The 27,940-nt window shown below is 35.0% G+C and overlaps 1 protein-coding gene across 1 annotated transcript in view; it reads right to left on the bottom strand.

Annotated features, from left to right (window-relative positions):
* Positions 1–27,940, bottom strand: part of IGF1R (insulin like growth factor 1 receptor) — a 383,498-nt gene that overhangs the window by 15,223 nt on the left and 340,335 nt on the right. The window contains exons 10-20 of the mRNA XM_044665422.1: positions 26,976–27,143; positions 26,363–26,567; positions 20,744–21,030; positions 19,465–19,601; positions 18,753–18,912; positions 14,321–14,420; positions 13,551–13,621; positions 8,360–8,589; positions 7,911–8,021; positions 4,248–4,407; positions 643–772 (exon numbers count right to left, since the gene is read on the bottom strand). Of these exons, the coding sequence (XP_044521357.1) occupies positions 643–772; positions 4,248–4,407; positions 7,911–8,021; positions 8,360–8,589; positions 13,551–13,621; positions 14,321–14,420; positions 18,753–18,912; positions 19,465–19,601; positions 20,744–21,030; positions 26,363–26,567; positions 26,976–27,143 (1,759 nt within the window). The remainder of the gene's footprint in view (positions 1–642; positions 773–4,247; positions 4,408–7,910; positions 8,022–8,359; positions 8,590–13,550; positions 13,622–14,320; positions 14,421–18,752; positions 18,913–19,464; positions 19,602–20,743; positions 21,031–26,362; positions 26,568–26,975; positions 27,144–27,940) is intronic.

Here is a 27,940-nt window from a genome sequence, read left to right as displayed (position 1 = left end):
TTCCAAATTTCTCTTATTCCAGTGCCTCCCCTTGGTTAACTATTTCCTGTTTATGCTGTACATAGATTATTTGTATATATTTGTCTGCATGTTGCCCCATTAGACTGTGAGCTTCTTGAAAGTAGGGAATTGCCTTTTTCTTCTTTTTTATTCCTAGCACTTAGTACACTGTCTGACACATAGCAGGTGCTTATATACCTACAGGTGCATTCTACTATGAGAGGGTTGGAGAAGATTAAAGGATAAAAGGAAGAGGAATATGAATATATTAATGTGTGTGTGCATGTGTCTGTCTGTCTTGTGTGTGTTTCATTCTGAAATATCTCAGTTCTTAGGAGAATGACCTAAGTTAGCCCCCTTCTAAATAAGAATTGTCAGAATGACAATCTCATCATCCCCCATCCCTACAAACTTCAGGCTTCAAAATTCTAAAGATTAATTTCTTTTTTTAGTTGGCATAATGATAATGTAAGAATTCCAGAGAGGGCATTGGATTAAGGAAACTAGCTCAATAATCTAAGAAGAATTGGCAATGGGGTGATATAAAAGCAATAGGAGAAAGAAGTAAACACTCAAGCTTAATTTGGTATATGACTTATGGAGACAAAATGAGTTTTTGTTTGTTAAATGAAATTTCATTACCAAACATCAGAATGGGTTGTGAAGACTCCATCCTTAAGTGACTCTGGAGACATCCATCGAACGGGTAATAATCCTTTACCTCCTTTTCGGTAGTAATCTGTTTCATAGATATCTCTTGTCATACCAAAATCTATAAAATTGAAAGAAGGAATAATAGACTTAAATTATTCAAAGAATTCTTTTGAGGAGAAATGAGGACACATAATAAACATAAGGTTATTCATGTTATTCACTATTTTGTTAATAGCATAGAAGTGATATGAATGCATGCCAGTAATAGTTAAATATGGATATTGTTGTTCCATCATGTCTGATTCTTCATGACTCCTTTTGGGGTCTTCTTGGCAAAGATACTAGAATGGTTTGCCATTTCCTTTTCCAGCTCATTTTACAGATGAAGAAACTCAGACAAACACAGTTAAGTGACTTGCCCTGGGTCACAGCTAGATATTATCCTAAGCCCAGATTTGAACTCAATTCTTCTTGACTCTAGGCTCAGTTTTATCTAGTGAGCCATCCAGCTTGTCCCATAAGACAATCTCTTTCAAAATTTACCCAAAGAAAAATTTCTGGTCATTTTTTCACTTCATGTTATTACCACTCCACTGTGGGAGAAAAGAAGAAAAGATGATTATAGTAGCTGGTAGAGAAATGGCATTGAGATTAAGGACTCCAATTAAACCAAATTATGTAGTATGGTTCTCCCCACTAGGTTAAAAAAAAAGACTGGGTCTCCCTATCTTGCCCAGGCTAGAAGCACAGGAGCTATACCTGAGCCTGATCCCACCACTGCTCTGTATGGAAGCCCTTGACCTGGGCTAGTTTGTTCCTCCTTATAGACAACCTAGTCGCTCCCCTATTCTCAGGTTCTTACCACAATGATGCTAGACTTGTTGCCAATCCTGGATTAGTATAGCTCACCATACCTGTGAACTTGAGCTCAAGAAACCTACTGGCTCCCTCCTCTCACCCCTACCATAAGCAAGAAGTATTACACCTGGTTCCTGATGAGATTCCTAACAAAGCTACTATTTACAAGCTACTTAAGACCATTTTTCTATAATGATTTTCAATGAATTGATGTCATGCAGTTTTCCAAGTTTTCCCCATTTCCATGTCCTTAGCAGATGGTATGTAAATATGACATCTGGTTCTCCTTTAAGCCTAAATTAATTCCTTTCCAGGTTATTTTATCTAAAATATTACTATACCTCAACTCTTCCTTTCTTATGGCACTTTTTCTTTTTTTAAATCTTTCCTTTGCATCTATTTGCTATTTCCTCAACAGGTAAAGCTCACTTTTGAAAGAATGTAAGGGCAAAAGAATCAGAGCATCTTGGACCTTAATCAACATAATTTTCCTGCACTGCATTAAAGGCTAATAAACTTCCTCTTATAAAAAAATTAGTACATATCCTTTGCAATACATCAAATGTGGTTCTGGGAAAACATTTGTGAGTTCAAGATTCTGGCCTCAGAGTCAACACAAATCAGAGGATGGGGGATGGTGGGAGTGAGTAATGAGAGAGGGAAGAAAAGAAGGAAGGAAGAATGCTGGATCTTTCCACTGAGGAAAAGTTCTTGCTCAATAACACCTTTAAATAAATTTGAGAAAGACAAGGAAATTCGAAGAAAATATCTGCAAAAAATTGCAAAGTAATAATAATAATGATAATAATGATAGTAGTAGAAATAATAATTTTGAACTATCATTTACATAGCACTTAATCTGTCCAGGCATTATGCTAAATTTTATAATGATTAATACTATCTTCATTTTATATCAGAAGAAACAGTGGCAAAGAGAGGTTAAGTGATTTGCCCAAGATTACACATATAGTTAAGTGTCTGAGTCAAGCTTTGAACTCTGATCTTCCTGACTTCAACTCCAGCACTGTATCCACTGTTCTATCTAGCTGAAAACAGTGAAAAGCCACCTAGATGATTTGGTTATAAAACCTGTAAGGAACTGGGAGGCTAAAAAGCAGGTAATATGTAGGGATGGGCTGTGAAGCATACATTTGATCTATATCACTTTCTGTATAATTATTCCACATCCCCAGTTGAGGATGAACTTCATCAGCACTTAGCACAATGTCTAGTAGGTGCTTAATAAATGTTGATTAATCAAAAACTTAAAAGGCTGGTAAGAAAAAAATAGGCAAGAGTTTAACATGATGCCCTGGTGTATATATTAACTTAAATGTTTTCATTTTGGGTTCTGTGTGTATGGATTTTAAAAAAACAAACAAATAAGAGAAGAGTATACCAAGAAGATAGCAAGACTTTTGGTGGGAAAGGTTCCACTGTGAGGAACTCTAGAGAACAGCCACCCTCCAAGGGCCTTTTACTTACTCATTCACTTTTTTGTTGGACTCCCATTTCCCTCTTCTCTGGAAGAAGGGCTCTCAGACACTGCTGGCTAGTCTTGGTCTATATGGGACAGCTACACTCATCCTTTCTAAATAGGGTCTGTGACAGCAGCTATGCTGTGTATGAGATCTAGCCTAGACTCACAGGCTAGCAGGTATTGAATGAATATTTTATGATAATTTAGTTTAACCTATTCATTTACTCTGTGCCATGTATTTTATTTGTAAGAGCAAATGTAGAAACACTTGCTTTGGAAATAATTCTTCAGGAGCTATTCATAGTTCCCTGGAGGGGAGAAACTTATAATGGTCATTTAAAAATTATAGTTAAATGACATTGGGAGTGGTGGGGGTAGGGGAACATGTTTCATAAAAACTACAGAGCAAATACATGAAAAAGTTAACTTCTGAAATAGTTTTCTTGGACTACAATATTTTTCTTGTGATTTTTCCTTTGTGCTTATCAGAACCATCAGATGAAAGTGAAGAAGCTAGGCTGTTTCCACAGCAACACCAGTAGTTTTATTTGGTGTATGTTTTTCTTGGTGCACACTAAAAATAAGTACACTTAAGATGGAAACAGTGATCACTAGAAACAACATTACTAGCCAGCAACCTAAAATTCACTAAGGACCTCTACTTTTGTTTTTGTTGTTGCTGTTGCTCATCAAATAGGTCTCCTTGGTCTCCTCACAGTGGCATATCTTTCCCTGTTTCAATCAGAAATTTTATTATTAGGCATTCACATACCCAACACCTCTAAAAAGTTGGGGGTGTCTTTGACTTAGGGAATTCTATGTTTAACAGCATAGGAATGCTATCACAAACAAGAACTATACAAGGCAGAATGGAAGGGCATGTGGAAAGAAAATTTAAATATCACATCTAGTGCCAAAATATATAATACCTTAGAAGAGGGAAATAAGAACAACTGCAGATAAAGTAACTGAACTTTTGCACAGTTATTGCCGATCACATATTCAAAATACATAGACCTATACAATATATTGCTGCTATTTAAAATAGACATGCCTGGAAATGATCATTATACAAACCCCAAATATGGAGACAAATATGCTGTTTCCAAGAGCAACATTTATCCTTTAAAAAAACAAAAAACAAAAGTACTTCCAAAAACCAACTAAAGCTATATTAATACAAAAATATATCACAAATGTTAAAGAATATTTTCTTGACTCAGCCGTAAAGTTGAAAAGGTAAAGAAGAACACACCTCCGATTTTGACTGTGAAATCTTCGGCAACCATGCAATTCCTTGCAGCAAGATCCCTGTGGACAAACTTGTTGGCATTGAGATATGCCATGCCATCAGCAATCTCTCCAGCCATCTGAATCATCTTCTTTAAGGTTGGAAGCATCTGGCATGGATTATTCTGATGGATAGCAATAAAGGATTCAAATGTGAGAAAAACTGGGAATTTGTCCCTTTCAAAATCTGTAATGCCTTTTCTCAATCATATCACCACAAGTCAGTCTGCTAAGGAATCAGCACTAGCTTGAAAGTAACATGTTATTATGTAGACCATAGCATCTGCTTAGTGGTAAAATCATGTGCTCCCTCCCTAACCACATCAAGCTTAGCTACAACGAGAAATGCCAATTAGCCCTCCTTTAGACCAGGGATTTCTATTTTGGGAAGTACATCAAATGTTTAAAGTGAAACAAGCAATTTTTGGTATTAAGAATTCTATTTTACTCAAGCACCTAGAAATTTATATTCCTTTGAACTCAACGGTTGACCAAGGACAAAATATAAATAAGAGATCATTTTAAAACTCATTGGAATGTGCATGCTTTTGAAAAAAAAAAAAGCAGGACAAATGTTCAAATACATAAATCTTCCTGTCTCAATTTCTGCATAAACTTCCTTATGTGCCTTTTAATCCTTTTACATCAAAATTCCCCATTAACATAAACAACCACTCAGTTAGCATTTATTGAGCATTTACTATATGCTAAGCCCTACAGATAATGAAGAAAGGCACAACAGTTCCTATTCTCAGGCAGTTCACAGTCTAATAGGATAGACAGCATGTAAACAGCTACGTACCACAAGATTTATTCAGGATAAAGTGGAGATAAAACTTCTTACAGAAGATGGGATTTTAGTTGGGACTTAAAAGAACCCAGGGAAACCGGGGGACAGAGAAGAGTATTTCAGAAATGGAAAACGGCCAGTGAAGATGACCAGAGTCTGGAGGTGGAATAACATGCAAGAACACAGGAAGAAGATCAAGAGGAGAGAAGTTAAAGATGGCAGGTAGAAAGGAATCTGAGTGTTTGGAAGTATGGTGGTACTCCTGATAGTTATACAGGATTTCAAAAGTGGGGAGAGAGTTTTAGGGAAAAGACAAGTTTAGTTTTGGTCACGGTGAGTTTAAGATGTCCATGGGACATATCCTTCAAGATGTTTGAAGGTAACTGGAGATGTGGTTCTGGAAGTTAAGATCTTATTTTTTTCTGACTCTGTTCAAAAACATTTACTTTATAAACTGTATGAAAACTCTCTGATGATATATATATATACATATATATATATATTTTTTTTTCCCCCTTCTCATTATACTTCTATATTGTTTTGTGGTTCAGAAATCACTTCCTTTACATTATTTGAGCTTTATGACCCTGTGACTCCCTAGTGCCTACTTAAAATAATAAAAATCAGAGTAACAAAAATTGTATTTTAACATGCAATTTGTAACTTAAATAATAAGAAGAATGCAAATCTTTTCACAACTTTGAGGGAAATTTTTTTAGAAGTATATTTTTGGAGTTCAACGATCAACTTCTTTTCTCTATATACATTAAGAGAAAAAAGTAAATTTCATATCCTGTAAGATGCCCACACTGAATTTAATATAAGTAGGCCAATTCTTCAAACTATTTAATTATGTTGAACTGTCTCTGAACCCACAATAGTATTCTTCAAAGTCAAGCCTGGTATTCTCTACTGTTTGAAATTATTCATCATTATTTTAATCAGAAAATGCTGCTTCATGAAACTAAGGATCAATAATTTTATAAATAATCTTTCATTATATTTTCTTTTTTAGATCCAATATTTCCCTGCAATTTCCTTAAAATAGCATTTATCAAACTTTGTGGTCTCAGGATCTCTTTATACTCTTAAAAATTACTAAGGGACATTTTCTTCTCTACCTTCAAAGAGCTTTTGTTTATGAAAGTTACCTACAGACATTTCCTGGATTAGAAATAAAAATGTCTTAGTATTATTATAAAAATAATTTTTTACTCATGGACCCCATGAAAGGGTTTTCAGAGTTCTAGTAATCTCCCCAGACTACACTCTGAAAACCACTGTCTTAAATATAGTATACTTATTTACTGTAAAATTATAATTCATATCAAAATAGAAAGACTATAGATCTTAATTTTAATCAATTAGAATGCTGATGCATTGTTTCAGTTTACCATGATGTATGGCATCTCTTCCACCATATATCTTGGTGAGTAGGGATCATTATGCCTGTGGGTATACTAGAGAGTACGGATGAGGCAGGTCTCTCATTTTAAGTGTCTCACTATTGTGGTTCAGTGGTTACAGTCACCTCCAACTCTTCATGATCCTATTTGGGGTTTTCTTAGTAGATACTAGAGTGGTTTGCCACTTCCTTTTCCAGCTCATTTTACGGACGAGGAAAGTGAGGTAAACAGGGTTAGATGACTTGTCTAGGATCACGCAGCTAGTGTCTGGGGCCATATTTGAACTCTGGAAGACGAGTCTTCCTGACTCCAGGCCCAACACTCTATCCACTGCACCACCTAGCTGCCCAAAGTGGTTCATTAGGTGACATTAAAACAAAACGAAATGCTCCAGAATCATAGAACTGTGAGGTCACCATGAAACTCATCTTGTTTAACATCTTCGTTTTACAGATTAGGAAACATCTCCATAGTGGGATGACTTTCTAAAGGTTATAAACCTACTTAGAAGAAGATATAAGACAACCTAGGTCTACTCAATTCTCCAAGTCTGAGAAAGGAGTTGGTAGCTAAAGGGGAAAAGAGGAGAGGGTAGTTAGAGAGAAAAGGGGAGAAAGTAGAAACCTAGAAAGCTCATTGTGGATCCTCTTAAATTTGTTTAGAAAATACATGTACTTATAACCTTTCACTATTAAAAAAGTTTTTCCTCTTAACATAAGCTGGAGCACAACTGAATTTATCCTACAAGTTTAATTTTCAAACAAACCATCATCATTCAACCATAAAAATCGCACATGGTAAAAGTCTTTAAAAGCTGAATTGGGACTGTAGATCAATGGTTTTCAAAGAGGAAAAGGAGGTGAATTCATTTTAAAATACCCTCCTAGTAACTTTCCAGATACAATGACAAGAAATTATATACAACTTTTGATTTTATAGAAAGAACCTCTTGCAACCTATTAAGTTCTTTGGCTGGGAAGCTGTTTAGATTTAATTAAACTGTAACCACCTATGTTACAAATAAGTATAGACTTTGGGGGTGGGGAGGGAAGGCTAATGTTTTAAAGATCCTATCTTATCCCTAAAGATAGATTCTAAAAGTAGGACAGCTTCATAGAATCATAATCTCTTTAACAGCTAAAATGGACCTTCAATTATCTTGTGTAGCCCATCATTTTAAAGGTGAAAGAATTGAGACCCAAAGAAAAGGTGATTAAGGCTCAGATGGTTATGAATGGCAGAGCTAGGTCTCCAAACTCCCAGGTAAGAGAATAAAAATGTAGCAGTAGCAGTCAGTAGTGGTGGTAATATTTCTAGTAGTAGTAGAAGTTGTAGGAATGGTAAGAATACTAGTACTAGTGGTAGTGGTGGAGTAATAACAGTCATAATGGACACTGATACAGTTTTTAAATGAATAAAAATGAAAACTGACCTCTGTCTCTGGCCTCAGAGATCTGAGATAACTTTTGAGATCCCCTCTTGTCATCAATTCCATGATGACCAACGTTGGCTGGCCCTGGGACACTACACCGAGCAACCGAACCTGAAAGGGAGAACCAGATAACTCAGACACTAAATGCAGGAGATTTTGTTCCCATTTTCTTCTCCTGTCTTACAGCTCAATCTAAGGGATAAAGAGGAAGTTTCAGCTCAAGATAAACAAGAGTATAACATCCTCTCAATCACATCTAGTCAAGTACTATGCATGGACAGGTATAAAGTGATTATCAGTGATTTCTGAACACTTTCTCCCAAATCAGGTAGCTTAAACATAAACTCTAACTTTGTACACATAAGAAATCACAGATTCTTTTAATTTCTGCTCTCTGTCCCCTCCCTTCCTGCTCTCTACAATAGCATCTATAAAGACTTTCCTCTTACCACATGATGACAATTGAATTCTTTCATTACTGAAGCTTCATTGAGAAATTCAATTCTCTCTCGCATGCTTGCTGCCTCATTGACTGTTTTGATGGCTACCCTGGTTTCAGGCTCATCTTTCACCACTCCTTTAGCAGTTCCCTCATATACCATCCCAAATGAACCCTGCCCAAGTTCTCGACTCATGGTGATCTTCTCTCGAGGTACCTCCCATTCATCTGGAACATACACTGAAAAAGAAGAAACAGAAAGGGAAAAACCAAAACTAAACAAAACACTTTCAACATAGGGAACATGGAATGGTTAAACCACTGGTCAATTGGTGCAGGACATCAAGAATTAAAATTTATGGAGGAACAATATTGAAAAATAATGAGATTAGTTTATTTTAGTGTTCTAAGAGCCTTCCTTGAAAATAATCAGTAAACATAGTAAATCTCAGTATTTAGTGTATTAGGGATTTCAGTAGTATACTTTTTCTTCCCCCAATGCAGATTTTAATTTCTCAATATATTAGTAAATAAGAAATCCTGTAGCTCCAAACAACCACCACCACCACCACCACCACCACCACCACCACCACCACCACCACCCATCATCTAGTGGTCAAATTTCTAGTAATGGACCTCTCTGAATTCAAGCTGGTATTTAGATGGTGAATTTTATCACCATGCCCAGGATTTTCCAGGCTTGTTGATCATGTCAAATTATGTGTATAGGCAATTTTAAGAAGAACAAATCAAAGTTATGGATAGTCGAATGAAAAAAATATTCTAAATCACCAATAATTAGAGTAATTTAAAAAAATACTCTGAGATACCACCTCATACTAGCATGACAGAAAAGAAAAATGATAAATGCTGGAGGGGATGTAGAAAAATAGGTGCACTAAAGCACTGATGGTAGAATTATGAACTGATCTAACCATTCTGGAGAAAAATTGGAACCATGCCCAATGGGTTATAAAACTGTGCACAAATACTACTAATAGGTCTATATGCCAAAAAGATGAGAGAAAAGGGAAAGGACCTATTGTATAAAAATATTTATAGCAGCTATTTTGGTGGTGCCAAAGACTTTGGAAAGAGGATACCTATCAATTGGAGAATGGCTGAACAAGTTGTGATTTACGGTTGTAATGGAATACTACTTCAGTGTAAGAAAAGAGGAAGGGGATAGTTTCAGAAAAAACTGGGGAAGACGTATATGAATTAATGTAAAGTGAATTGAGCAGAACTAGACCAATGTACACAGTAACAGTAATGAAAATCGACTATGAAAAATATGCTACTCTGATCAACACAATAATCTTCAACAATTCCAAAGAACCCATGATGGAAAATGTTATTTACCTCCAGAGAAAGAACACTCTGAGTGAGGACTGAAGCATTTTTCCCCCTTACCATTGGAAGGGGGAGGGTAACATAACTAACATAGAAATAAGCTTTGCATGATTTCACATGTATAATGACTAATATTGCTTGCATTCTTAATGGGTTTAGGAAGGGCTAGAGTTAGAAGAGAATTTAGGGCTCAAAATTTTTTTAAAAGGCTGCCTTCCTTCAAAAATAAATAAGTTATGTGTTCTGCTGGATAAGGCGTTAAGATCACAGGGTCATTATGCTACAGTGGCTCACCAGAGAAGAACTTTAATAGAAGAGATTACAATAGTACTTGATCTTGGTTTTAACTCAAATGTCCTAGGTTTCACAAATAATTTATACTATCCTCATAAGAATAGAGAGAAAACCAAAAGGGAGGTCATTTGAAGTCCCACAAAACAGCAGACTGATAAAATGTTTTGGGAAGTAGTAGCTCTGTAGTTCAATGCCCAACACCAAAATAAATAGAGTTATTAAAAAAGAGTCACAAAAGAGAAAGGATAAAAAGAATTTCAGTAAGTTTGTGTTCTGCCAGTCTTCATCCATGTGGTGAGTAGCCAAACCAGAAAAGATGAGGATTGAGGACAACTTTTAAATGGGCAGGACAGCTATTTTGGGTTTATTTTATTTTTATTCTAACAAATATTTATTGAGTGCTTACCACATATAAGACACTACACATAAAACCCCAGATCTTTTTAACTTGAAGACACCAGGGGTTGTATCAATCTATTCAAGATCTGGATATAGAAAGTCTAAGGGAAAAGAAATGCTAAAAATAGTGTCAACAAAGAACTGGCTGCAACTAGTACCCAAAGGCACTGTTATTATGCAATATCTTGGGTGGGAAGAAGGTGGTTAGGACAACAGGACTCAGGATGAGCTTGTACTTAATGTGGTTTCACTCATTCAGAATTCAAAGTATTTCAAGATAACCAACTTTTGGGGGGAGAAAATGAATTCTCTCATGTTAGTATTTACTACAGCCATTGCTAATAGGGTCTTCATAAGATAATGAGGCCCCAAGTATTATATTGAAGTCTACAAGGTTTCAATATTGGCCAGAAAAAATACCACTGAATAATCACCTACAGCAATACTTACAAATTTGGGCTACACACTAGTTTCTAACTTTTTTCTTAAGAATTTAATACTCCCAACATATAAATCTTTAGAAATTATACAAAAGCAAGTTTGTACTCCATATGCTTAGATAATTCACCCACTAAAAAATGAGGAGGTGGCTCACTTAAAATGAGAACTACACAAGACTTCCCAATAGATAAGACTGTTTACAATATTCCCTCAGGGGCTATAAAAATCAGGGTCCATAACCATTTATCTCAGGAAAGTAGTTTGCTTTTTAATCAGAATTAACTGTGCAGTGTGCAGTAAAACATGGAGTTTAAAACAGTTAAAACTACTTTTTTGGAAGGATGGGCCTCTGAAATCAATAAATCCTTCCCTTTATGCATTTATTCATGTGAAAACTACTACACTAAGCTAAAAAGTATATACTTCAACCAAAAGCCATAACCAATCACCTGAAGGGCTGCATGAACAATGCTATCAGCTCTTTCCTGTTGGATATTTTCAGTGTGTTCTGGAAAATGGTTATAGGCAAGCTCATTTTGGGGGGAAAGTGGGTTTTTAAACTACTTTTGCAACATAATGTCACTTTGCCACCTTTTGAAGAAATCACCTATACTGTGCTTGTCAAAAGGCTGGAGCAATTAAGTTCAAATGAGGTGACAGTGTTCTAACCAACTGGTCTAGCTGACACTAAGGTTTTTAAAGTAGGTTGAGTGACATTTTGAAGAGTCAGAAGAGAGAGACCCCCTGTTATCAAAATTATTCATTATTCCCTCAGTGTAAAATCAAAATCATCAGAGTCTATTTTGCTACATTAATGCATTCCTAAATCTTAGTTGACATTTCACTGTCAAAGCTACAAATAAGCATGCACCTTTTGTGTTTGGTTTTATTCGGAAACAGTACACACATCCTCATCTGACTGGAATATTTTTGGTCTGATCTTTTCTATACAAAAGAGAATTTAGTAAATTATTTCTCATTTTATTCTTTAGTCTATGAAATTTTATTTCTCTAATTCATCTTTACCCTACATTGTTTGCTAATGTGAATGAGGATTTCTTACATTTATATGGTACTTTTAATTTTTAAAAAATGCTTTCACATACATATATAGTGTGTTAATAATCACCAATCACTTTTCATGGTGCTAAAAAAAAGGGTCTTCTCTCATATCTCCTACACTTTGTTTAAATTCTTAGAAAAGAAAGAAAGCCAATATTCTCTTCATGCTCTTCCTTCAACAGTCATGAAAACTTATTATCTCCTTTGATATCAATTAGACAAGACCAACCCCTTTAACTTTCAGGCTCTTAATTTGGTTACTGTAATAAAATACTTCAAGGAGTCATGATTTCACTGATATAGACAGACCTTCAATTGACAAAGGTGACCTACAACTCTTTACAACGCAAAAATTATCACCCAGACACCAACAATTAAGTGGTTCTGGGCCTTCCATAAATTAATTGGACCAATAACTGGGACAAAATTTATTTCTGAGCCCATACATAAAACTTTCTCAGCTTGGTAGGATCCATAAGACATTGTACTATGTTGTTCTGGCCTTTGAGCATCCATCGTGTCCTGTATTCTAAGAAGAAGAAGCATCAGAACTGGCCTTTGGTGAAATCTGACCTGCATAAAACTAAGGGAAAAAACAAACTGACCCAATAAACTATAATTAGTAAGGGCTAAAAGAAAATGGCAGGAGGAAGAGAGAAGGTAAAGTTTGTGATACTAGTGAAAGAGGAAAATAAGAAAGAAGGGAAGAAAACTAATTCTAGGAAAATGTTGAAATAAAGATAATAAATATGAAAATTACATAGAATGCCCTCAAGTAGACAAAAATGAGTTTAAACATATAAAACCCATCTGAATCCAGATTAAAATACTTTTGTCTAATGTAAAAATTTTCTCTTTTCTACATGTGAATATTTTAGTATCTAGAATTGCTTAAGAATCTTTGTGATTTCAGCATCACATTTCATGTAATTAAAATGATTTCTGTATGGGTTATATTCAGAAGTGTTCCTATTATGTGGAGTACTGAGGTTCTCTACTACTGTGATTTTTTTTGTCTATTCTTTCTTACATAGATGTTCTATGACTGAGATTCCTATATGTGTAGAATACCAAGTGAACCATTTAAATAAGACCAATCTCCTGGACTTTAGGTTTTAAAAAAATATTAGCGATGGAAGAATTAAAATCAATGCTGTTCTTAATTGTTTAATAGGACTTTGTGCAAAGCACTATCCTTATATGATTCTTAAGTTCTTCTTTAATAAGAATGTGACGAGACTTGTGAAATCTATCTCAAAAGGGTTGTATGTAAAATAATAACAATAATGATAATAACAGAAGCAGCAACTAACACTTATATATCACTTTAAACTTGGTAAAACACTATCATCTTATTTAATCTTCATAACAACGCTGGGGAGGTGGAAGGAAACTAAGGCAAAAAGCAATTTAATAACTTGCTTAGGGTCATACAACTAGTAAATTTATTAGTGGGGATTTGAACTCAGGGTTTCCTAAATCTGGTTTCTATACACTGTGCCACCTAGTGACCTCTTAATGCACTATAACCACAAAATGCCACAAAAATGTTTTCATAATTATTTTTGCAATACTATGAAGCATATCATTTTCATTAGTAATAGCCCAAATCTAGAAATTACATATGTTTGTAAATGTGTTTAAACACTTACCATCTGCAGCACTGAAGTACTCTGGATTGACAGATGCATATAGAACTCCATTCCCTAATCTGTCACTGTTTCTGTCGAAAGATTTAAAATATATAATTTTTCAAAATGCCACACATATGACATCTCCACCTATCCTTCTATCTCATTTAGTACCTCTTACTTTGTATGTTCTACTAAGTATTTACAGGGCAGATAAAGAGGGACAGGTTTTATTCTTATAATAATACTAATAAATTTATAACTTCTTTATGTGACTCAATGCATATCCTTGCATGAAATCCCATTAGTTTTTTTAGTAGTTTAAGACCATTTTGCCCCAATTATAGCAGGGTGGGCTATGTAGATCTAAAAATGTAAAGGACCATGCCTGGAAACACTCTTAAATTCATAAATCTATTCTCTTCAAGAAAAAACAAAAACGTCATTTGTTTATTCTTCTTCAACTAAAAGAGGCCATTTGGCAAAGGAGGGGGGCATAGAAAAGTTAAATTCAATAAGGAAAATGGCTTTATTTAAAGTACAAAAAGTTTAAAAGCACAGGCAAAAAATTATGAAAGATTTCAACAAGTTCGTATCTTACTTTCCTTTAAAGAGTATAAAAACTGAAGATATGTTTTCTAAATTATACCATTTTTCCCCTTAAAGGGCTACAATTCAAGTCCTCAATAAGACTGCTCTACAATGTCTCTTTACCTTTTTGGAAACTGCCATAATTCCCAACTTTACTGTTCAAACATTCAATGAGAACATGAGAAGCATGAGGTCCTTACCTTTTTTTATTGAAGACATACCACATTATCAGCAATCCTCCAACTATAAATAATCCTGCGATAGGGAGAGCGATCATTAAGTGAAGGAAGTTTTCATAATCTTGTCCTGCAGACATGAGGAAATAAAGTGCATTAAATAACATGGAACATTTTTATTTCAACCAATTAATGGGATTATGAAATCTTTAATGCACCTCCCCAAAACACTCTATTAATCAGATATTTTGGAAGGCAAACTAACATTTAAGGTCTTGTAGCAAAAACTATGAACAAAAAATTCCAGGTTTCTTATAAGTGAGTGTTTCTTATCAGAACTGTACCCATTTTTTTCCCCTAAGTAAATTAAAAAAATAAGGCATTCTGAAATAGTGGTACATCTGAAGAGGAGAAAGCATTGTATTTGCATTTTATTAACTCTTAAGTAGCTATATTGTACTAAAGATACAGCATTTAACCTGGAGTCAAGTATACTTGAGCTCTAATCCAGTCCCAGAAACTACCTGTGTGACCTTGAGTAAGTAATTTAATCTCTGCTTCAGCTTCTTTATCTTTAAAATGGGACTAATAATAAATAGCACCTACCTCCCAGAGATCAAATGTGTTAATTTTTGTAAAGTGCTAATGCCTGGCACATTGCAGGTACTCAATAAATGTTCATTTCCTACATTCCTTCCTTTTAAATCAACATTTCTAAAATCAAATTCCTTCTCTTTCTCTCAAAACTAGTTCCTTTTTCTCACTTTGCTATTTTTGCCAGTGGTACCATTATTGAATGGTACTTGTACTTTCAAGTCATGGTGTTACCTTTGACTCAATCATCTACTTCACTTCTCACATCCAGTAATTTGTGAGGTCTTGTTAATTTTTCTTCAAATCAATTAACATGTATTTATTATCCAAAAACATTTTTATATCTGCCCCCTCATTTATTTTGTATTTTAGATTTTTAATTCTATTTTGTTTTTCATCACTAAAACTGCTGCCCCTTCCCTTAGTGAGCTAGTCTTTGTAATAAAGAATTTTTCAAAACGAGAAAAAAAGGAGATTCACTAAAACTAACCAACAGATAAGTGAGTCTGACAATAAAGACAATGTTCTACTCCCAAATTTCCTCAACTTTGGAAAGAAGGCTGAATGAACATTTTATAAACTATAGGGCCAGGTTTGGTTATTTTAATTCATTTTCTATTTTGTGGATTTTGTTGTTGTTGTTGTTGTTTGTGGTCATCATGTATATCATTTTTCTGATTTTGCTTACTTAATTGTGTCAATTCATATGTCTTTTTTCATGCTTTATAGAATTCTTCATATGAATTGTTTGTTATGGCAGATATTACATATTATATTTGTGTACTGTAATTCATTAACCACTCTCTAATCAATGTTGTTTCTTCCTTTCAATTCCTATTGCCACTAACCTAAACAAACCTAAATTACTGCAAAAATGTCCCAACTGATTTTCCTCCTCCATATTTTCCCTCCCTCTAATCTAGGGAATCTTAAAAACTTTTTTTGACTTTGATAGTCTGATGACCCCCATGGACCTTTTATCGGAATAATGTTTTAAATACATGTACCATAATGCACTAGAATACAAAGAAAATCAATTATATTGAAATAAAGATGTAATATCTTTTCCTACCAATTTCAACAAGATCTCTTAAAATCTATCAATGGACCTTTATTTTTATTGGTGATCCCCCATGCCTGGAATGCTCTCCCTCCTTCCCATTATCTCCTGATTTCCTTAGTATACTTTAAATCCTGGCTAATATCCCATCTTCTACAGGAAACCTTTCCCAATTCCCAATAATTCTAGTGCCTTCTCTGTTAATTATCTGTCATTTATCTTTTTTATAGTTTGTGTGTACAATGTTGTTTGTAGGTGGTCTCCTCCATTAGACTATAATCTCCTTGAGAAGAGAGTATCTTCCATATTTCTTTGTTTCCCCAGCACTTAACATAGTGCCTGGCACATAGTAGACATTTACTGTTTACTGACTTAGGGGTTCTATGGACCTCAGGTTAAGAACCCCAGCCCTAATCCAAAGGCACTCTTCTCATACTGTCACTGCTCTGCTCAAAATCTTTCATGTTGCAATCCTTTGCAACCTTATGTCCTGCTATACTTCAGTTCATATCCTATGCTCCAAGCATTCTATCTCTTACTATCCCTGCCTTATACACAGCCAAGAGTTACCTGTCTCTTTGCTGTTACTTTGATCCACAGTTATGCCTGGAATCCACCCAAACCACAAGGTGCCAGTTTTTTTTTTTGTTTGTTTGCTGAAAGTCTAGACCTATCTTGAATGGTGCCTACTCTTCCATGAAGCCTTCTCTGATCTTCTCTACCTAGTCAAAACTGCCCTTTATCTCTATGAATCTTATTTGGAATTTTATAATGTTCATCTCTCCCTTGAAGCTTATAAATAGAGTGAAGTCAAGGATCACTGTCTTATTTCTTCTTCTTCCTCAGATTTTGACATGATTTAAATCATTGCAGAATAATAAAATTAACCAAGTACTTCGTAGTTGGTTCCATTTTTTCTTCAAGCCAGGTTACAAAGGCAAAATAAAATCCATTATTACTAATATATTGAAGGCAGAAGAGACTGCCATTTATACACTGCTGAATATATCTTCATGTCACTGATAGTGATCAGAGTTAGCATAGCTTTTTTCCTGGGTCTTTTTCAGAACATATTCCTGTCATTTATATCACTTATATTGATGGTCAGGTTGCACTGTGTTCTTTCGGGATTCTGCATTTCAAGCAGGACATGAAGAAAATGGAACATGTCCGAAAGGAAAACAAAAAAAAAATTTTAAAGGTCTAGTAAATTGGCCTAAGACATTCAGCTATGAGAAAAAGCTAAAAAACCTGAGATGATTGTCTGGAGAAAAGAAGAGTGAAGAGTAATTTAATAGTATTCATAAAAGGATTTCTATAAAGAGAAGAGTTGCCAGGAAAGCCATCATCTCCACTGAGGAGTAAATTGGAAGAAATTAGACTAAACTTGAACAACAAAGATTCTCACTTGACATAAGGAAAAATTTTCCCAATAATAAAATAAATATGTAAAACTTTCCATTGGGGTATATATCCATTTGTACCAGGGAAGTCACTTCTGGTTCTCCAGTTCTAGGCTGCCACTCCTGAGGTTAAATGGCTTCACCATGAAGGTACTGTAAGCCTTTTATCTTAATGAGAATAAATAAGACTAGTTGAAAATGAGTGTACTATCCTACAACATATATGTTTTGTCTAAATACACAGGAAAAAACATATTTCACCATCATTCATTATCTTCTCATTCCTCATGAAAGCCCTGGCATTTGCTTACTCTGTGGATAAAAAAAATGACACAGAGAGAAACAATTTGGGGAAGCTTACATGACCACTCTAAAGGGTTTTGGATGCTAGATCTGATGACAGGTTAATGGTAGAAACTTTTTCATTGGTTAACCTAGGTTAGACAACTTAAGTATAAAGGGTTTTTTATTTGTTTTTGTTTTTTTAATTTTAGGCAATGAAAGCAAATAAATTAATAAATATTTTAAGTTACTTTCAGGTTAATAATTTTAATATGCCTCACATTAATTTTGTCTGGTGGGACCCTAATTTTCAAAGGCTAATTACTTCTTTTTAATAATAAATATTATCTGGAACCCCTTAAAGAGTACCACCTAAAGTCCTGAGGATCTCTTGGGTTCTTTCTTTGATCCTTATGGCTCCAGATCATTTTATCTATTGCATTGACAAAATAAATCTGAATCACCTGGAAGGCAACAATTCTACACTGTCCAAATACTACTTTCTATGAGAAATAATATTTAACACTGGGATCCCCAATAAAACAGCCACGGATACAACACAGAATAAAAGAAAAAGCAGAATAACCAATATATTCAAACTAAACATAATGGAGGAGTCCAATTTTTATCAACTAGAATGTTGATTTGTCTAGGTCGACCAATGAGTTCCTACTTGGTGCCTACTATGTGGTTAGCTTTATGCTGGGTATTGGTTAATTTTTTTTTTCTAACACTCTTTCTGGTCATATTATTTTTCACCATATCATCAGGAATCTTCTAGAATATTTAAAGATATTTCTTTCATTTGAAACCTGTCTTTTATATAATCTCATTATCATAATCATTATTCTGTATCCTAAATTTCATAAATCTATGATTACTATCATAACTGGGGAAATTAAATAGTGCCTGGAGTTAGGAAGACCCAAGTTCAAATTCTCTCTCAGACATTCCTTTGGCAAGTCATTTAGACTCTCTTTGCCTTAATCCACTGGAGAAGGAAATAGCAAACCACTCCAAGTATCCTTGCTAAGAAAACGCACTGGACAGTAAAGTCCATGGGATTATGAAGAGTAGCACATGCAGAATAAATGAACAACATTATCTAAATTCTTACTTTTGGGTGGGACATAGAAGAATACAGGGTCAGTCCATGATCCATTCCCAGAAAGAGAGGTGGCCTGAACACGGGCTGAATAGTTCCCAGGGTTTAGCCGTGTAAGCCTGGCCCCTCCAAATTTCCTGTATTCTTGTCTGGAAACACATTCCCGCTGATCCTAAAAGAAACACAATAACCTGTATTAATTTCTCCCAAACTTTTGTGAAATCAAGCCCTGTGATTTTTTTTTTCAGTATGTGCTCCTGACTTCCACTCTGTGAATTCCCATCTCCCTAATTCCCATCTCTCACTGAGCTAATATCTAATAAAAGAGGGAAGGAGGACTAGAGAAAGTCATAGAAAGTAGGATTCTAGTAATGGCTCTTCTTCTGTATCTTTCCTTTTCTATCATAGGTGACTGTAACATTATGCAATATTTTAGAAATCAAATATAAGTTTGATTTAAGAATGTGGATTTCACATCCAACTAGAAAAATCTCTAAAATATTAGTTACCTGTATGCTAAAAGGTTTTTTTATGGCATGAAACTGTAAAAAAATTTTTTTTAACTCAAAATTTTGTTTTAACAAGTTTACCACCTATTCCTCCCTTTCCTCTCTTAATTCAATTAAAAAATTTCTGGAGTTTAATTTTTTAAAGGTCATAATAAAAGAGTTTTAGCCTAAATAATATTCATTAAATGATACACAGAACCCTGCCCAGAACTTACCTCTACTTGCTGACCATACTTTATTTCATACATTAATATCAGTCCATTGGGATTTTCAGGTTCTGACCACTTCAAGTGGACAGTATTATCTGGTCTTTCTTCCCATAGCACTGGCCCAGGAATATTATCTGCCCCTTCTGCAAAATAATTCCAACAAGTGAAAAAAGTAAGCCAATCAACGATGAGTGACAAAACTTACCCCAACTTATATGAACCAGTATAAGAATAAATTATGCTTACAAAGCACAATGAAGAACTAGAGAATTCTACAGAGAGCTAAACTGCTCATGTTAGGAATTGCTAAGAAATGAACGGTCTTCAGAACCAGACATGTGCAGATAGATTGTAAGATGTCATCACACAGAAAGCAATCTAGTCTATAGTCACTAGAATCTTATCAATTAAAGTATCATCTTATACTCTTGGGGGAGGAAGGAACTAATAACTAAATAAGTTCTATTTTTTTCTATTAGCTGCTTCTTATTGGAGGGCAAATACAAACAGTACAGTAAAGCCTCATTATTTTAGACTCCACTAACTTAGAATATGCAAGAATTCACAAGGGATTGAGCTGAAGTTTACCTTGGTATTAACTATGAAAAAAAGAGGCTTCCTAAGCAAACGAATAATGTAAACAAAATTACATGGGGTTATTTTTACCAACTGAAAAGAACGGACCATTTTCAATCATTTTGGTAGAAAATAGACTCAAGGCTCAGTGTCTTAGACATATTCAATTCACTAAACATTTATTAAATGCCTAATATTTCAAAGGTACTAGGGTACAGGTAGAAATACAGGGACAAGAAAGTACATATGTATATATATACATACACACATTCTCTTCTTCCTACTCATACATATATATACACACATATAATATGTATTTATATATATATTTCTTACAACCTATATATGTGTAATCTATATCATATGTACATATAATATATATATACACAAACATATATATGTATGGAAGAGAATTAAATTCACTACAGAATAGGTAGGTAAGCACTGCTTAAATTGGAAGTTTGATATTTTAATGATAAATTATTATTTTCTTCTTAACTATTTATTGATTAAAGCAGGGCTCTGGCTAAGCTCTAGCTTCCTTCAGATGCCTTAGGCATGGGATGATAAAAACAAACCAAAAAACTGTCTTCATTCTTTAAATATAGTCTATAATTCAGAGTTATTCATTCAGGCAAGCTTCCTAATTAGTTTTAATTAGCAAGATTTAATTCTGTTTAAACAGAGCTTTTGCTCTATAGGCTCCTACCTGCGGGCATGGTCCTTGCAAAGACAAAGTTAGAAGCGCTGCAGCCAAGAGTATCCGCTTCATGGTTGCAACTATGAATATCAATTCGGTACAGAGTAAAAGGCCTGAGATGAGAAATTAAAGTCCTCTCTTTATTATCCACTCTGCTCTCAAAGAACGGATATTCTGTTTCAATCTCTTCTGCGTCTGACATGTTGGTGAAGTGATCTGCCACTGTAGTGTTCCTGTTCCGACTGGGCAACGTAGAATTGGCAATTTGGAAGACGTCCCTCCGCCTCCGTTCAGGTCTGCAAGGAAAACAAAAGCTTGGCTTTAAAAAGCTTCCACTTTTTGTTTTTAGAAACACCTGCTAATAAAGTATCAAGCAGAACCATAAGGGAAAAAAAAAACGTCTAACACACAAGGGGAAAAATATGTATCCAGTTTAGAATAAAGTCAACAAGCGTTTATTAAGCTCTTGCTATGTGCTAGGAACTAGAAGGATAATAATCCCTGCCCTCAAGGAGCTCATAGTGAAATGGAGAAACAACATGCAAATAACTATTTACAAACAAGATGCAACTGGATAAACTGAATATTATCTCAAGGCGGGGGGAGACACTGGCATTAAGGGGTACTGGGAAAAGCTTCTTACAAAAGGCAATATTTTAGCTGGAATCAAGTTATGAAAGCCAGGAGATAAGGAGGGAAGACATCACAGACATATTGAAAAGCCACTGAAAATGAAGAATAGGGAGATAAAAGATAAGTAAGAAACAATAGGATGATCTAGGAACCTCTCTTTTTAAATGTGTAGATTTTATATTCTCAGATCTGGGAATCTTAGGATCTTTCCATTACACCCAAGGAGTTACCCAAACACACCCAAAGGCAAACCTGTTTCTAAGTCATTACCTGAGCATGCAGAATCCTTTTCATGTTTGATTAGAATGATACTGCCATCTGGTTCACAGACCACACAATTAAGCATTAAAGGTTAAAAACCCACTAGCTATATCTCATTAAAATTCATTAGAAGGCCAGAAAAGAGGCAGACAGGAGCCTTAAAACAACAGGCCTGGTCCTAGATGGGTTCAACATCTGGAGTCAAGAGGGCATTTAGGTGTTTCGAGGACTTTTATCCTTTATTTGGCTCTAAAGAAATATTATTTTTAAAAAAGCCATAGCCCATTCTCAGATTAAATAAAACATGTGGGTGTGCTTATAACAAAAATAATAACAACAACAAGGATAGGAAAAAGGAAATTCTTAAAAAAAAAGAGAGAGAGAGAACAACTGAATAAGTTGATGAGACACAAGAAGCCCAAAATTAGAATCTAGCATAACACTGATTTTATGGGATGTATAAAACTCAGATCTTTGGCTCAACCAACTGATTCTTAAAACCAGAATCCTAACATTAATCAACAAAATTTATGGGTAAAAATAAAGTGGAGAAATGGCAAATGCATGATAACCTCCACATACTCTTAAGGCAAAAGATTGTGTTTGTGACCATCTATTGGTTTCCAGAATTATAGGAAGATTAAAAAGTTAAAGTAGCAGAAAGAGAATAAACTGTACTTGGAAAATAATTTTAGAGATTTTAAGAAAATGGTGATAAGGTACAGAAGGAGAGAAACTGGAAATTCACTCATTTTCTGGTCCATTGCAATTCCACCTATGAGACACAAAAAACAACCAAGCAAAAGCAGCAAGTTTCAAATAACAAGGAAGATATCCTAAGAAATACTTTATTTATTTATTCTACCAAAGTTGGTTAGCATCTTGTTGATACATATTTGACTCTATGAAGAAAAACAAACAACTCTAAGTTTATAGAGATGGGGAGAGGGTCTGAGGAGTGGGACATTAGTGATTGCCCAGCCTACTGTTCAGACTGATTTTACTGTAGATATTGTTTTCATTCCTTGCCTTTGTGCTATAAAACACTGGGCCCCCCATCAAAATCACAAACAGGCCAGGGCAGGATGATGTCATAGTACAGATGTCTTCATTTCCAGCAGACATAAAACCACAAAGTTAAAGCTTTATGTTTATGTACTGTATTCTCTTTCAAAATATTAGGGGGAGGGAGGCACCCTGCAAGATGAAAAACAAAACCCACACCCACAAAGCAGAAACAGAACAATAGGTAAAATACTAAAAATCCAAGTTAGTGCTAAAGAGACATGGATTCACATTTAAAAATTTCCCCTCTTGCCTTCTCTGGAAAAAACAAACCACACACGGAATATAGTTGCATCTACAAGTAACAAGATGTCTAGATTTATCCCATGGAGAAATCTCACCATGTCACATCTCACATTTACTTGCTACTCAGAATTCTTACAGTCACTTAGTAGTTTAGCTATTTACAAGGCTGGTCTCTTTTGTTTATCATAGATCAGAGGTTGTTGAAACAAAAGAAGAAGGAAAACAACATCCTTTCAGGAAATTCGGCAGAGATGGAAGAAACAGAAATAATGACATGAAATAAAGTTCTTAGAAATGACTATCTATCCAAATAATGTTACCTACAGTAAATATTAACTAAGTCATCTGCCCTCTCTGGCAAATCCCCAGAGGAAAAAGGTTTTGCTTTTCAAAATCTAAGATGTCAGAGAGTAAAGCAAAATGATGGGCTTTTAAAAAAAATACTAGCAAACTCAAAACATTTACTGCCAAAAAACATGCCTGCTACTTCAAAAAATGTACCTAAAATACAGAAAAACTGATCTTCAACCACTTAGACAAATATCAACCACTACTCTAAAATACTTTGGACAGAGGCAGCTAGGTAGTTCATGTGGATAGAGCCACGTCTGGAGATGGGAGGTCCTGGGTTCAAATTTGGCCTTAGATAATTCCTAGCTGTGTGATCCCAGACGAGTCACTTAACTCCAGTGTCTAGCCCTTAACGCTCTTCTGCCTTGGAACCAATATTTAACATTGATTCTAAGATGGAAGGTAAGGTTTTAAAAATAATTATTTAGACAATGTTTCATATGATAAATCAAATTTGACTGCTGTTAGTCCAAAGACTAAATAAATAGTACTTAGAATGAATGACAGGCTTTAAAATAATTTTTAATGATTTAAGTTGCAAAAGAGAAAGCTCTCCTTTATGATTCAGTCTTATTCTGTCATTAGGACCACACCTGATACCCATAGCTTTGTTACAACTTGCACACACTTAAGATTACAAGGGGAAAAAATAAGTAGACAGATTTTGTTCTCTCCTTCCCTCCCATTTCTGTCTTCATTATTTCTTACAGTAAAAAAACAAGCAATTTTGTATTTCTCTTTAGTTGGAAGAACGAATGTCTTAACTACAATGGCTAAAATTGCACATCTACGTATTATACAATTTTAACTGCTCATCATTATAGGACACAAAGTGGAGTCTGATTATTTCATAAGTAACAAATAAATAAAAAGACTCCTTAATTTATAGTAAAGAATGCTTTTTTTCTTGGCCCTTAGGACCAGGAAAGTATGTAGAAGCAACTGATGAAATCATCATGCAGGAATATTTTTGCTCCCTAACTTTACCCATACAAAATAATTAGAATATAACATGGTATCTCTGTAGGGCACTGCATAAAGGATGATTTCCTATAGCTTTCCTTTGTCTTTTGTACTCCACCAGCATTTACATTTGTGAAAAAGGTATTGCCATAGATCTAGACTAAAGGGAGCTGCTACACTCATCAAAAAATAACCTCTTTGAGTAGTAAAGACTCAAAATACTGAGCCCTCTGGCATGTGCACACTGGACAGTATCCTTCAAATTTTGAGTGGAACAAATGTTCATCTATTCTTGTTCATCATTAGGACATCAAATGCATCCCCCATTCTGAAGCACTATGTATTGTTAGGAGGGTCACTGCCAATCTAGACTAAAAGGGTTACATTCAGGAAATAAATGTGATAATTTATATGGTATGTCATTGCAAGACCCTAAACATTGGCCCCACAGGCCAATTATCTTCCACTAAAACAGCTTACCAGAGAGTAAAAAGGAAATGTAAGCATCCAAATCAGTGACAAGTTCAATAATGCCTATTTTTAAATGCTTTGCAAAATGGCCTTTGATACCTAAAAATCAGCTTTAGTTGCACCAGATAATATTCTGAGCCCAGGGGACAGATATTATTTCTGTGAATACAAAAAACATTGATTTGGAAATGGTATTTCCACCACTACCACCCCAATTATGAAAGATCTTTATTTCTTGATTCTCAGTTTTTTAAAAGAAGATTGGTATCTTAGGATCATAGAACTTTCAAGTTCAAAAGGGCTTTAGAGATAGTCCAATTCTTATACATCTTAAAGACAGGAAAACTGATCTTCAACTCCTTAGACAAATATCAGAAATGTTACTTAAAATGCATTTTTAATTCTTTACAATTTAATAAAAGGCAAAGTGACTGGTGGTCTCACAAATGAGGAGCCACTGAATTAAACGGTTCTTCAAAATTTTTAAAAAATCCTGAAAGAACCAATGAGAGAGAGAGACAGAGACAGAGAGAAAGGGAAAGGGAGAGGGAGGGAGATGAAGGGGGGGAGGAGAGAGAGACAGAATAAGTAAAACAGAGAGAGAAAAGAGAGAAAAGAAAAAGAAGGAAGGAGGAAAAGAGGGAGAGAGAGGCAGAGAGAAGAAAAAGAATTAAAATGAGAAAAATTGAATGTCTACATGCCCAGAATTAGTCAACAATTAATCCATCAATCAACATTTGTTAAGCATGTCTTACATAGCAGGCACCTTGCTAAGCCCTGAAAATATAAAGAAGGGTACTCACAAAGGTTTTATCTAATGGAGGGAGACAGCATGCAAACAACTATGTACAAAACAAAATATATACAGAATAAATTGGAGACAATCAGTGTTCATCCACTCAGTTGTGTGCAGGGCTGGTAACTGAGTGCTACTGGCAGGTACCACGGGATTTTTATTTTAACGCAGTTTGGGGGATGCCCCCTGATTACTTCTTGTGGAGTGGCAATTTTTGTGAAATGGTCATATTTAACTCCTCAGGTAAATATGATGAATAGGAATTTCTTGAACCTTCTAGGAAAAAAAGGTTACAAAAATAGGCATGTCTAGCTTTCTATCTCCTTATTCATAGAACACTGCATCTCTCGACTGCTCTTTGTAGCTGCCCCTCTCCTATTCCCAGCAGCCAGAAGCAGAACAGTGGGATGCCATCAGGAATTGGCTTTTGTTTTAATGCTTTAATCTGTATGGCTGGTCTTTGGGACTGGCTCCCAAATACTGATGGAAGGGTGTTCCATGACCAATTCCTTCAGCTCCCAATTAACTCAAGAACCAATATGCATCACTGTGGATATCAGGAGATGTGAGAGTCATTCTGTGAGTTCTTACTTTATTCATTTAACCCTTAGCTTCTGTTTTACAATCAACACTGTCTATTGGTTCCAAGGGAGAAGAGCAGTAAGGGCTAGACTAATGGGGGTTAAGTGACTTGCCCAGGGTCACACATAGCTAGGAAGTGTCTGAGGGCATACTTGAACCCAGGACCTCTCTTGTCTCTGGGACTAGCTCTAAATCCTCTGGACCACTTGACTGCCTCTGTGAGTCCCTGCTTTAGAGAGATACTGAAAGTAGAATCAGACCTGGGTACAAAGATAGAATTGTGCAGAAAATTCTCAAAGACTTTTCTGTACTCGGCCTCCTCTTTTTCTGCCTGCTTCTCGGCCTCGGTCTTGGGACAAGCGCAGCAAGGTCCTTTCTCCCCACCGCAGACTTCGGTTTTAGGATTTTCAGTAACCTCTTCAACATCAATGGTCCCATCAGCATATTTTCTAATAGGGACTTTGTCTTGAAGGAAAAAAAAAGAGAGAGAGACTACTTAAAAACTTGAAGAAATAATTGTTTTTTAAAAAATATATTTTATTTTTATTTTTAATTTTTTCTTCTATTATCAATGCAAACTATATTTCCATATTATTTATTTTTGTAAGTGAATAATCTTATAAAACCAAAACCTCAAATCATATACCCAAATTAACAAGTGATAAATCATATGTTTTCATCATGCAGAAATAACTGTAAGAAAAAAAAATGACTATTGACGACTTCACTAAAGGAGTTTGCTTTTATCTTCCAACGAGAGGCTTAACAAGTTACCGATATGTATACTATGAAGGCCTCGACATTTTCAAACAATAAGAACTGACGTTTATAGGTCTCAGTGTCTTCTACAAGCAATGCATCCCGCATCCTTACCTTTGGAGCAGTAATTGTGTCGGTAGAGGTAACTATCTTGAGGCTGTCGCTGCCATCTTACTATGTAGTAAGACAAGTTACCGTTTGGGAGGGAAGGAGGATTCCACTTCACAATGAGCTGGGAGGATGAATTAGATGCTGAAATAACATCCAAGGGAATAGAAGGAACTAGGGAAAAAAGTAGGCGAGAGTTATAGCTCAGGATGTCTCTCAGACAAGCAGCTCAAGCAGCACAAATGAACACAAATACTATCTTAGGTGAGGCAGATAGAAAAATTAACCGAAAGTTGGTTAGCCACCAGGTGATAGCATTTTATTTTTCAGCTAGAATCCATTATAAAAACCACCTTATATTAGATCTCTAAGGGATGCAGTTGCTGGATCTGAAGTCCAAGCCTTAGCTGTGAAACTCTGGGCAAGTTATCTGACCTCTAAAAGCATCAGTTTACTCATTTAAAAAGTGGGGACAATCATAACACCTATTTTCATGAGGTTGCTGTGAGGATCAAAGGAGATAATATATGTCTAGAACTTTAGAAACTTTAGACTGCTATATGAACATATTAAGGGGTTGTAAACATTATTTTAAACTCATATTATCAAAATTAGATTCTTGAAGTATTAAACAATATTCAAAAGAAATATATCTACATATTTAATTTTTATAAATAAAAATACTGTGAGTCTCGTGATTAATGGCAAAAGGAATAAGAAGCCCAACATTTGAATTAATGACTATAAAATCAAAATCCTTATGAGCATTCTAAGTTTGACTACAGTTAGAATAAATCTGGTTTGTTTAAGCAAAATGTATGCAATGTAAATATTTGGAAGTTATATGTAACAAGACCATGTGAGGTGTTATCTTGTGAGTAAGGGAGAAATTACTAGGAAGTTTATGCTATTTAATTCCAAGATTTTATGGGGACGTGGGGGTTGGGGATGAGAATCTAATAAAAGCATTC

Source organism: Gracilinanus agilis, chromosome 2, assembly GCF_016433145.1.
Source record: "Gracilinanus agilis isolate LMUSP501 chromosome 2, AgileGrace, whole genome shotgun sequence".
Taxonomy (NCBI): Eukaryota; Metazoa; Chordata; class Mammalia; order Didelphimorphia; family Didelphidae; genus Gracilinanus; species Gracilinanus agilis.
This window is presented reverse-complemented; position numbering and strand designations above follow the sequence as displayed.